A 13,085-nucleotide genomic window follows, 5' to 3' on the forward strand; every position below is an offset into this window, starting at 1 on the left:
GAGACAACTTGACAGTAACAGAAGCTGTATATTTGCACAGTTGGTTTCTTTCTTTGTTGACAGCAGTATTTTTTGCCTATATTATAAGCTAAAAGTGAGTTTATAATATATATACTGAACCAAATTTTAAACGCAACACTTTTGTTTTTGTCCCCATTTTTCATGAGCTGAACTCAAAGGTCTAAGACTTTTTCTACGTACACAAAAGGCTTATTTCTCTCAAATATTGTTCACAAATCGGTCTAAATCTGTGTTAGTGACCACTTCTCCTTTGCTGAGAAAATCCATCCACCTCACAGGTGTGGCATATCAAGATGCTGATTAGACAGCAGGGTTATTGCACAGGTGTGCCTTAGGCTGGACACAATAAAAGGCCACTCTAAAATGTGCAGTTTTACTGTATTGGGGGTGTCTGGGGGTGTCCCTGAAACTGCCTATTTCAATTGATGTCAATTGCTCTGCTTCTTTCTGTTGTTGAAAACCAGTCAGTATCTGGTGTTATAGTTAGAGTTAGTGTTTATCTGTGAAGGGAACACCTCTCTAAGTGCCAGACGCCATTGAATGTGCATTTGCCCACTGAAGTCGGTTACGACGATGAACTGCAGTCAGGTCGATAGATAGAGATAGATAGATAGATAGATAGATAGATAGATAGATAGAGAGAGAGAGAGAGAGAGAGAGAGAGAGAGAGAGAGAGAGAGGGATGAACCCAAACCCTAACATAAGATAATGACTGGTTTTCGACCCCCCAATACAGTAAAACTGCACATTTTAATGAGCATTGTTGTGTCTTTGTCAAACTTCAGTATTGTTGTAACAGAAGCTGAGGGTGAAATTAAAGTTTCTAGTTTTTCAAAAATGAGTCATGTATAATTGCAAAGCCTCTATATGGTATACACTGTTTACCATTTGTTCATTTATTTGTTCAAATGCATACTGTATCTTCTTCGATTAGGCTATAGCCAGCCTACTAATCTTTTAACATCTGGGTTTAACAGTCGTGTGTGGTGTAATGCAACACTGAATGCAGAATACAGACATTTTGTTAAAGCTCCAGAGGGGAAAAAAGGGCTAAAATCAGCTTGACAATCCAGGCCTTAAACAGTCAGCATAAATCAGGACTGTGTCACACATCTTAGCATGTTTAGTCGCTAAAGTTTCAGAAAGCCATTTCTTTCATGAAAGAAAAAAGAAACAATTTATTTCAACCCTACAATGGTTACATGGAAATACACTGATATGTACTTACAAAAATGTCTCAAGAGAATAGAATAATTTCACATTATTGAAAATGAAATTTTTAGTGTTGAACAGCTTTTGCACGCATGTATTTTTTCTTTTCTCTGCTGTCAGGTAAAAAGAGAACATGAACCGTCAAAAAAACCCAAAACAAAACTAACAGCTGATCTCTCGTATTTCTTGAAGGTCAGTTTGAAAAGAGTATGTACACTTTTTTCACAAAACATGATTAGTTTTTCTGCAACAACCTTCTGTCCTCTCCTGACAAGGCGGTCACATAATAATGGATTTGAAAGTGAGCATATTATAATGTTGGAAATTAATAAAGTGTCTTTAAAAAAAAATGAGTACTCTGACCATAACCAATATCCAATTTTTCTGCAATTGTTATCTTTCCCTCATCATTTTGTACAGCAGGACATTTCAAGCTTGTATCCAAAAAAAACAGAAATTAGGCACAGCATGTGTACTCTTCACCTGGTTAACACATTCATAATGCTTGACTGGGAAGCTTCAAAGCAGCTGAATATAGCACATCAATGAATACTGGATCATGCCTTGTGTCAGCCTTCATGCAGTGTTCATGCTTTTATGTCTTTTGTGACATAACAGTGGAAAGATGTGTCTGTTTAATAGGCAATAAGTTCCAAAATAAAAGTCTCTTTACAATTGCCATTTCTGGTTAGCACATTGTAGACACATAATCAAAACAGTGTAAGGTAATTATTGTATTGTATCACCCTTTCTTAAGATCACATTAAGGCATTATGAATGTGTTACTAATCATATCTAAGACAAAGCGGCAACACTTTGTCTTCACCGTATCTCAATAAAGCACCCGAGTCCAAGTTGGATCGTTGACAAAACCCTCTAAAATGTTTCCCTTTCTCAATATATTCATATACAACATTAAACAGATGAAAACAAAAAAATATTAACAGAATCTAAATCCCCCCCCAAATTTGAGAATGATGCAAGTACTGAGCACCCTGTAATAACGTTATGAAACCAATGTCTTGACTCTTCCATCTTTTTTTTTTTTTTTCTTTTTTCAAACTTGTGTGTGGCTGCACAAGGGTCAAAAGGCATAGAAAGCAAAAAGGAGTCTGGGCCCAAAGATTTCAAAAGGCTCAGACTTTCCTCTTTCTCCTTGAACAAAATCAGTTTATGAGAGCCAGAGCGCAGTCAGCACGGACAGCAGAAGTGCTGCCAGACTGTTGGTCACACATTGGCAACCGAGGGTAGCTGAGGTTGTTGACCAACCACAGAAGACAATTATATATAGTCCGATGTCCACATTAGAGTATTTTGAGTGATAATCATAGCACAAGTGACAAGAAGAAAAAGCAAACATAATAAAAGCACAAACACAGAGAGAGAGAGAAATTTGTGTGTATGGCAATGTCATGGTCCATAGGTGCCCAAGAAGATCACACATGAAGACAGGAAGAGGACACGGAGAAAAGGGAAGCAGGAGGGAAAAAGAGGGAGAGAGATAGAAAAATTAAGGTCAGAAATACAGAAATACAACTGAATTGAGGAATAAAAAAAGGGAAGTCTAAGTTAGAGGATCAAAGTAAAAAAGAAGTCATAGCATGTTAGCAGCACGGCAAAATGACACATGGCACACGGCATGCATGGATGGAAGGTCACACGAGTGAAGGGAATGGGGAATGACAACAGAAAGGAAGACGTTTCAAAGACACTACAGTCCAACCTCTCTGCTTTAAGGTTCAGTTTAAACAAGGAAGACATGTTGTTTTTTTACATGAATCCGTCATGGTGCAGATCAGTGGCAGAGTTTAGGATAACATAGACGGCATCCTGGATGTGAGAACACATCCGCAGGAGTCAGGCTATTATCTCTCATTTGTAATGGCCAGTGGTGTAACATATAAGGTAAATGCAAGTACTTACGACTTATCCAAAAACATCATTAATTCACCCATCGGGTCATTAATGGAGAAATTATTGACACAGTACGGCCTCTAGATATTTGTGCGAGTGTGTCTTACTTATACTGACTGAGAAAAAAAAAAATTTGAACATCCAATAAGCAGCTCCCTTATAAGCCAGTAGAACAATGATGCTGGATTGGTTTGCTGCTGACGCATCAGTTCCTGACTTGCTGTGCAAAAGCAACAGCATCACACGGACAAAACTCTAGTAATTATGAGATATGGCTTTTAATCAGATTTAATTGATTTGTGAAAATGTAGCAGGGAATACTCACCTATTACTGACAACATAACTATGTTGATACATTTGCTGCATTTTGTGTTCTAATAACCATTTTGCAACATTGCAGATTAATTCATTCATTCGAGAACATTTTCTCATTATGCTGATCAAACTGTAATCCAGGCGGCGTTTTTGCTTCCATCAAAACATATTTGCTGTTGCAATCAGTGGAATATCAATGCTCCCGGAGACAATGTTGGAAAAAGCACATCATCTCCCAAAAGATATATACACATATGACGGGTGTAGCAGTGATCATCGGGTCAAAAAAAAATATATAGTGTTGTTAGACAAATGTGGCAGCTCTTTTGTGTTTAACAAATATAAAACCATTATTTGGACACCTGTTTTTTTAAGTACTAAAAGCACAAATAAGTCTACTACTGCAGCCGAGTACTTCACCAGACAGATAGTTGGTGTGAATGTGCACACAGGTAGGAAGGAGAGGGCGGGGCGAAGTTCACAGTAGAGCCACTTCTTCAGCTACCATTACACCACTGGTCATGGCAGGGAGAATGGCCCATGCAAAACCACACATCCAAAACAGAAGCTGGTTATGAAGGTCAGGTCTATGACATGGATGAATGGGCAATCTCATGTTATCAACACTGCAAAAGTTAATAGCTGTTTTTTCTTGTAGTTTAACTCCAATGTCAGCCTTAGCTGGGGAGATTTGGATGAATCAGTTGTCAACACCTGCCACTTCTGTGCCAAATTTTTGTAGTAGTGACACGTTTTGGCATGTGAATTATAATGATGTATTATCTTTCCACAGCTGGGCAGCATTTCAACCAGATTAAAAATGCTGCCCAGCTGTACCTGCAGAGAACAGAGACTACACAAGCCAAATTATAGAAAGGCTTTTGAAACAGATTGAACAGGTCTTTTTTCTTTTGTAAAGAAGAGGCATCCTTACACCTTCATTTTAAAATACATTCGCTTTGGTAGATAGGTGTTGTGGCATTTTGTGTGTGTGTAAATGCTTTCTGAGCATGTGTTTGAAAAATGAAAAGCAAAAACAAATTTAAACAGATTGAAAATGAACCTCGGATCAACCCTGCATTCGCAATTTGCCTCACCCTGCCAAATTAACGCATAGAGTCAGTACATACTTTACTTAAAAAATGCAGCCGTTTCAAGCCAACACTACAGAGAACAGCACTGAACCTACTGCAATTAAATACAGATGTAGTAGCTAAAAATAAACCTCAGCAATTCCCCACATGTCTTGAAGTGAAGAAAAAACAGCAGCAACTTCAAAGTTAGACTAGACACCCCCCCCCCCAAAAAAAAAAACAGAAAATGAAAGTAATTATGGGAATTAAAAAGGGGTACCGACTTGGATGAGGCCCATGTGAACTACTGCTCTGGTAGTATTATAACTGATCCAAACCTCCCACTGCTATATGGCTGTTGCCAAGAAAGCGCATGAAACAGAAAATAACTGCTTTCTTTATGTGCCATGCACTGGCAGCCATTGAATTTAAGGGTCTCCAGTAAAGAACAGACAAGATTAATCAAGTTTGCCAAATGGCACCATGCAAAGACTGTTAGGGCTGCATCCCCACTTAACTAGGCCACACACAGGTCAGCTCTGGACCCTGAAGAGAGAATGTGGAAAAAAGATGAGGGAGGCAAGATGAAGTACCCCTTAATGTATTTCTTGTCATAATTTAAATAGATAAGAAAAATGATCACTTTTAAATGTTCTGAAACTTAACAGGGAGGGGATTTAGGGAATGTATTGTACATTTTTTTGTTTTATTTTTGTTTGGGACAACGCTTTGGCCCACCACTGTAGAGGGAACTAGGCTCAATCCCTGGCAGCGGTCTTTCTGACTGCTCCATTAAACACAGTCGTCAATGTTCACTGGAGGGAAGCCAGTGGGAGAAGATGCCCTATCATTTCCGGGGGCGCGGCTCTGCAGCGACCTGGGCTCGTGCTATGTCGTATTATCTGTGTAGTCATACGTGTCCTTCTTTTATATATGTTTTATATGTTTTGTTGATCTTATGTTTATGTTTTTATGTTGACTTTAACATGTTTTTTTTCTGTTACATGTTTGTGTTGTGAAGCAACAGATTGTAGCACTATACCCAAGACAAAATACCCTTAGGGACAATAAAGTGTATTGTATTCTATTCTATTCCTTGGCCTGTCTACACTGAGAGAAAAAAAACTCATGTCAATGAGTAAAAAAAAAAGGTTCACATATTTTCTGAAACAGCTGGGCACTGTAGTGTTAAACAAATATTTGAATAGGTGTAATTATTGCATCGGTTGTGGATCATTTCCAACTGTGGATTAGTTTGGGGATTTAGGGGCATCATTAGAATATTAAGAATGTATTGTAAGTTTTTTTTTAACCAGGTTAATATTCTGTCTTTATTTGAGTTACTGTAATTGCAGTTTATTTTTTGTTCTTCACAAAGGGACCTGTGTGCTGGAAACATACACATTTATTACACTAAGTATTGAAACTTGTGAGCCATTTTGAAATGTGTTTGTTTTAATCTGTCCACCCCCTGCAGAAAAAAAAAATTACCCCGTAGGTTGTTTGTACAAGCAGCTCATTACAACCTATATTTACATTTATTATGGCGGTGACCTCTAGTGGCCACAGTAATTATGACAGAGCAAAGGAGGAAGTCAGGCAACGTAGTATAAAGAGCGACAGAGTCCGCATAGCCTATTTGTTTCTTTTGCAGGGTGGTAGGGGAAGACTCATGAATATTCATAAGGGAACTCATCCCTGAATGGGTAGTACTCGTGGCCTGCTCTGGTTGGGTTGGTTAGGTTTAGGCAAGAGGAGTTGGATTGGTTATGGTTAGGGTAAGAATGTCAGGGCGAGCCAATAAGGGATGAGTTCCCAAATGAATATTCATGAGTCTTCCCCTACCACCCTGCAAAAAAAGAAAAAGTGTGTCCGCATAGGGTGGAAGTCGGGATGGATGGATGGGTCAAACAAACACAGGACTTTGACCCAGGAGGCCTCTGTTCATGTTCCCTGTATAACCAAAAGTCACTTATTTTAACTTATCCAAGTTAAGTACGTACCATAGTTACATCATGTTCCGCGATCACGGAAGGCTTGTATCATGTGGACACGCCAACAGCGTTGTTGTCATTACTTAGAATACCTCATGGGGCAGACAGAATGTACGCACTATAGCTTTAAACCCAAACCGCAAACTTTTCCTAAACCTAACCAAGTAGTTTTGTTGCCTAAACTTAACCAAACTGTGACGTGTCGGAACATTAAACATATGTTTAAAACTGTGACCATAATGTTTAGGTATGAGGACGTGTTGATCTGCTGTCACCAGTACGGAAACAAATGACCTATGTGGTTGAATGGGGTGGAGAAATTTGCGTCTTTTCTAACATATTCAAGTCTCCACAGTTCCATCGTGGTCTTTAAGTTGGTATACTAATATAACAACAATATGTTGTATCTAGTATAATATGGGGCATAACATTGCATGAAGGCAAGATGAAATGGTAAACAATTTGCATTCCCAATGGTAATCCATAATTATTCCTTTTACTTTCACATAAATATGTCTCAGCTCTCATAAATCTGTCATTCTAAAGACCAATAATTTGCCTGAAATTTAGTCTGTAATTTTGATGTCATGTTTTATAAGATTCCTCGATGTTCACTTGACAGTTGAAAGGAAAAATGGTTGAGACCTTCAAGATCTCTTTTGTGAGGGAATAAAAGAAACCCTCAGACTGAAGGGGAGGATGTAGGAAAGAGAGGATGATGCAGTGAGAAAGAAAACCTGACAGGGTTGTTTTTCAGTAGAAGAAAAATATTTTGATAAGTTCAACCTGTTTTATGGCTCAGGTATAGTGCAATGGGGAGGCAGCCCAAGTTAAAATGTGCATCATACACACAACAACAGAGCAAAGGCTGACCGTGACCACCTGGTTAGACAAGTATTTGGTACCAACTGGACAAAGTGCTCTGGGTCTGACTGATATCTGGTCCCACTTCATTCCTCACTGAACTTGAGCAGTAACAGCTGCCTTATAGAAGCTACTGAGGACTAAGGGAGCAGAGTACCATGATGCTGAGTTTTATCTGTAGCAGCAGAGCATCAAGAAAGAGAAATAAAATACAGCGAGCGTATGCCTCGTCATATGGATCCAATAGTTATTGTGCAGCCTGGAATCTTAAATTTTGTGAAGTGAGCACAATGTTTTAAAATGACAATAAGGTGCTACATGCATGAACAAATGTACTTCTCCAAGAGTAAAGGATTAGGTGGAGGAGACATAACTGGAAATAAGCAGGAGTTTGGCATTAACAGTAGAAAGAGAGAGTACAGTAAAAGGAAAATAAACTTTGCATGCACCAGCTTCAAGTCACGTTACTAACACAAAAGTTTGACTTTTCAGCAACTTTTGATACACACATGGCACTCTAACTGACAACACATGAGCACATAGCCTTGTTGTCTTTACGTTGACCTACATGCCTATGTGCATCTTTCTTTACATTTGCTCTTTGCATGGTTTTTAAGGAAAGTAGGAGCTACTGAAAAGCAGAGTCAAATTCCTTGCATGCTTAAACTTTCTTGGCCCATAAAGTTGATTCTTATTTTAATGTTCAGTCTTTTCAATTGCGTTGTCATTTAGTCTATAAACCCTGTAATTGTTAACTATTGAAGAATGCCAAGTTGCTCTCTGCTCCAGAGCATTGAAACAAGAATAAGAATTTTACAGTCCTATCAGCAATGACTCTAATGCCAACATAATAAATCATGCCTCACTCTGGCCATAATTTATCTTTATTTATTTATTTTAATTAGTATGGATGTAAACATAGCCATTCCTAATGGACTAGTTCCCTAAACGTAATCTTAATCTAAAATAAGGGTTTACTTTTCTAACTTTAAGTAAACGTTTCATGTGATAATAATGTCATATTGCTGTGATACAATCCTTTCGAAGTGGAGGAATATATATTCTTTTAATTATTCACGTCTGCAACTGTATGCATTTCGCAGTTTGTGCTCATTTCACATAGTTTTGTGCATCATGCATTTCCACTAATTTCCACCAACTGCACTAATAATGTCAGTAAAGTAAATAGCGCACATCTCCAATGTAACAGGCAGAGACAGATGAGTCATGTCAGACCCTACAGCCGGCAAGCTCTGAATAAGCACCTGGTAAAAGTCAAGTATCCAAATAATAGAGCCTTTCTGGTCACGGTGGAAGCCTTGGTGCACTGTGGCCGGTGTGTGGGGATGCTTGGGGTGGGATAAAGGGAATAGTACCTGGGATGGTAGTTGGGTCTGTAGCTGTCCTGAAAGAGATGACGGCAGGCTCCGACTTGCCCTGCTGATTCTCTGCCACCACGTGAACTTCATACTCTGTATTCCAGTCCAGGCCGTTCAGCATCACATACTCACTGTTATAGGGCAGGCGGATCTCTGGTTTCCAGTCAGATACATGCTTCTGAGAAAGGAATGTAGAGGGGACAAAACTCAAAACTGGGTAACCAAGTGAGATTGTGGTCATTTTGTACAGGCACAGAGGAAAGGGTCATTTCAGATAATTTGAGAATCATCCCATTTTCAAATTGGTCAATGTGCAGAAGATGCAAGCAATGCATTCATCTTTAATAACTACACAAACTACACCATTTACAGCACATCTTTCTGTTCCACTGGAAGATTATCTGGGACCAGAAATTTGTAGCGCCTTTTTTAGCCCAAGACACGTGAAAAGAAAAATAATCTAACTGATATAGAACTTGACAATGATCATATATTTACAACAAAATGGGAAGAAAAACATTCATTTGGAAGGTAACGGTGAGTGGTTGTTAAGGAATGTTAGGTATCAGGATAGGGATGGATCAGTTTAACTGCCTAAAATCTGAATTTGTAAAACTTCATGGAGGCAACACACAACCAAGACATGACCACTGCAACGGTGGTGATAGCACAGTGGATATGACACATGCCTTTGGTGTGGGAGACCTGGGATCAATTCCCACTGCGATATATCAACCAATGTGTCCCTGAGCAAGACACTTAACCCCTAGTTGCTCCAGAGGCATGCGACTTCTGACATACTGTATATAGCAATTGTAAGTCACCTTGGATAAAAGCGTCAGCTAAATGACATGTAATGTAATGCATGAGAAAACAATTTTGGAGGGAATTAAGTTTCCCATGCATTAAAAGAATTCTTCAACATTTTGATGAAAAAGTGTCTTAATGTAACCTCATTCCGCCAGATGGATTGGTTCGCATTTGCCAATATCAATTAATTCAAAAAAAAAAAAAAAAAAAAAATCGCAAAAAAAAACCCCAGCTCAGCAAGCAAGCAACATGTCGGTAAAGGATATTTGCCGTTTGTGTAACGAGAATTTAGGAATAAAAGGCCCCCTTTCAGGTTCCCGGTCCATATTCCAAAAGAAGGATCCAAGAGAAAAAGCATTAGCGAGCAGATAACAGAATTAGGGCTACTACTAAATACTGGTTAGCTGATTGGATAAACCATCTGTCTATCACCACCTAAACCTGCCTCAAAAGCAACGCTGATTGGCCCGTTCGTTTGGCGAACGGCTCCAAATTTTCTCTATCTCAAGATGCCAGACTGATCTACGAGTGGAAAACTGGTGCTCGCCAGATCAGGACGGTCTCACGAGGCTAGTCTTAATGTACTTTGGAGCAGTTTTCAGGTGTCATTTTTGGCAGCGGCTATACGTTTATTTGTGCTTCCAGTTGGTTTGGTTAACATTTCCAAGAACTATTATAAACCATTGCAAGAATTAGGGGAAAAAAAGCAGCAAAGTGGTCCCAAATTACCTCCTTGTTCGGGATACTCACAGCCTTGTATCTGACCAGGTAGTGTTTAATTGGGGAACCGCCGTCGTCCTGTTTGATCCAGTTGACCTTAAGAGTATTGCCCTTGTCTTGGACCTTGACTTCTAGTATGGGGGCACTGGGTTCCCCTACACAGGACAAACCAAGCAATTATAATTAGTTGACATAAATATGGTTGTCGCATCAACACCATCCTTAGCCACTAAATACAAGTTACCTATTGTGCTTCTAACCTTCCTCGTGTGTTCAAGTGTGCTTGTGTCTTTGAGATCAAACAAGCTAGAACTTAAATTGACAGTTCAACCTATACTGTTTTAAGATGATTACACAACTAGCATCAGAGGACATTGCAGATGAGGAGGTAGTAATTACGGACTGATTAAGGATCAGACCACAGACAGCTAAATCTTAAATTCAAATCCCTGCAGATCGTTGGCTCCGGTGCTCCATGCTATCTACATGCTATATGTATATATATATATATATATATATATATATATATATATATATATATATATATATATATATATATATATATATATATATATATCGATAGGACATGAAATGAGAACCAAATACATAGTGTATGCTAAAGGGATAGCATGGAGCATCAAACCCAATGTTTTACCAGGGACAGATGAAGGTTTTGGGGTCAATGTTCTCATCAGTTATATATGTTATATAGTTATATTATCTAGGAAATTCTAATGCCCAAATATGATCTACGTCTACATTTCCCTGACAAGGACCTTTAGTGGTTCTATAAATTTTGACTCTTGCCTGTAAGAAGCAAAGGGGGAACATTAGCTGTGTTTCCATTCAATGGTCAGGCAAAATTTGAAGTGTTTAACGTTTGAATTGGCCCAAAAAAAAATTATTAATTAGGTACGTTTCCAGCAACTGTTTTTGGAAGAATATAACACGTTTTAATTGTTATTTCATGTCAGCTACTACTGGCCATGCTTCATGCGGTCCTGAGATGAAGACACATTGTGGGAATACCTGGGGAGGACACTGACAGTGAAAACAGCTGATCAGTCATGTGAGTTAAATGTTCGCTACGTCAGAAATTATTCGGTAAAAGGTGTTTACATATCTCATTTAGCGCATCAACTCTTTTTCGACAAAGGCACAAAAAAAAAAAAAACTCAAGCGAGCCTGAAAACGTTTTTGTGCATTTAAAGAAGTTTTATCAAATTTTTTTCATTTCCATACAGCTTTTCTAATGCGGTACGTCAAAATGCGCACCAAAATACGTTAATGGAAACACGGCTATTGTAGCACCTCAAAACCCTTTTTAAGAGGTTGATGAATGGGTCACAAACTGTTGATCTTTGACATAGGAGACTGCTGTTGGTTTTCTGTTTCTCACCAACAGTCATTTTTGGTTTGTTTCTTTAAACTATGACCATGATCTTTCCATAACTCTACCCAAGTAGTTTTTTTGTGCCTAAACCAAACCAAACTTTAACTGTGGCAAGTTAATCATTTTTGTAATGGTGATTTGTAACCGTTTTGAAAGGCACTGACAATCAATGCTATCCTGCCTATACTGTAGGGCTTTAAGATCAGAAAACACTAATATGGGTATTTTTGAAAGAACATTATGTTGCTTAGTTTGGAGACCATCATAAAGTCACTTTTCGGTGACGGAGTATTATCACAGATAGATTTTGGGTGGAACATCTTTTTAAGGGCAGCTTGAAGGGACAGAGGATTGTGGATGCCTCAGAGCCAGTGGCTGCGGTGTTGTTCTCCTTGACGCTCCTCATTATCTGCTCTGTCCTTCTGAGTAATGACTGCTGGGTCACTGGATAATGAGCCTTGGGCCTTGATTGGACATGTTTCTCTATTACTTTTAATAATATATACATAGCCTTGTGGGAGGGAAGGTTGAGGTGTTTTGTGAGCATGTGTAGTGGCTTTAACTCATGCTATTGTAATGGCTGTAAGGGAGGAGACTAGCAACCCTAACTCATTAATTATGTACATACTGGTTGCACACAGTTAGCCATGGGATCTTATTAAATAGACTACTACATGATGTTACAGCATTTGCCCTGTGCCAATAATCTAAAACATTTTTTTCTCATAATTAAATCTTATATTTGACATAATCAAAGACATGATGCAGATTTGAACATATGGCTTTGTTTGGGAAGTCACTGAGGTAAGGAATAAAATAACATTGGCAACATTTCAAATACACAGAAAAATTGTCAGCATTCATGTTTCCGCAGCGACTATTCAACAGTCCAAAAATATGTGTTAGTGGTTGTAGTTAATTAAATGAAAATCCATGAAGGCACTTTTTCATAATTTGATTGCAGTGCTTGAAAACTGCATTCCACTAGATTGTAGTGAGCATGACAGATGCTGGAAGTGAATCAGACAGAGTTAGTTAGTAACAGCAGTGGTAACATGGTGGCAGATAGACATTGATACATTCAGCATTGTTATTAACAAGCATCAATCTCACTTAGGTCATTTTTGAGTCTAAAACAGAGAAAGAGGTGGTTAGAATGAGAAGCCTCTCAGTGCAGGCTGGACATTTTGGGTGCTGCTACACATTGGGAGGGGAAACATCAGCGCTGCCCAACGGCCTGCACGGAAACACATGTAGGAAGCGTGGTTCCACATGTAGCCCAATCTAATACAGCATCCTCCCTTATCTTCCAGCATACATTGAGATATAAAGTGGATAGAATTTAACAAGAGTTATTGAAAACATGCTGTTGGATAGTGACATTCTTTAT

General features: G+C 38.7%; 1 protein-coding gene across 21 annotated transcripts in view; it reads right to left on the reverse strand.

Moving 5' to 3' along the window:
- Nucleotides 1-13,085, reverse strand: part of ncam1a (neural cell adhesion molecule 1a) — a 269,226-nt gene that overhangs the window by 18,449 nt on the left and 237,692 nt on the right. For 10 of the 21 annotated variants that reach the window (XM_039778226.1, XM_039778224.1, XM_039778229.1 and 7 more), the window contains 2 exons: nt 10,312-10,457; nt 8,770-8,950 (listed from right to left, as the gene is read on the reverse strand). In XM_039778226.1, coding sequence (XP_039634160.1) covers nt 8,770-8,950; nt 10,312-10,457 — 327 coding nt within the window. Of the gene's footprint in view, nt 1-881; nt 2,485-8,769; nt 8,951-10,311; nt 10,458-13,085 lie in introns of those variants that run through there. The other 11 variants (XM_039778228.1, XM_039778227.1, XM_039778234.1 and 8 more) reach the window with 2 other exon arrangements.

This window comes from Perca fluviatilis, chromosome 16, assembly GCF_010015445.1.
Source record: "Perca fluviatilis chromosome 16, GENO_Pfluv_1.0, whole genome shotgun sequence".
Taxonomy (NCBI): Eukaryota; Metazoa; Chordata; class Actinopteri; order Perciformes; family Percidae; genus Perca; species Perca fluviatilis.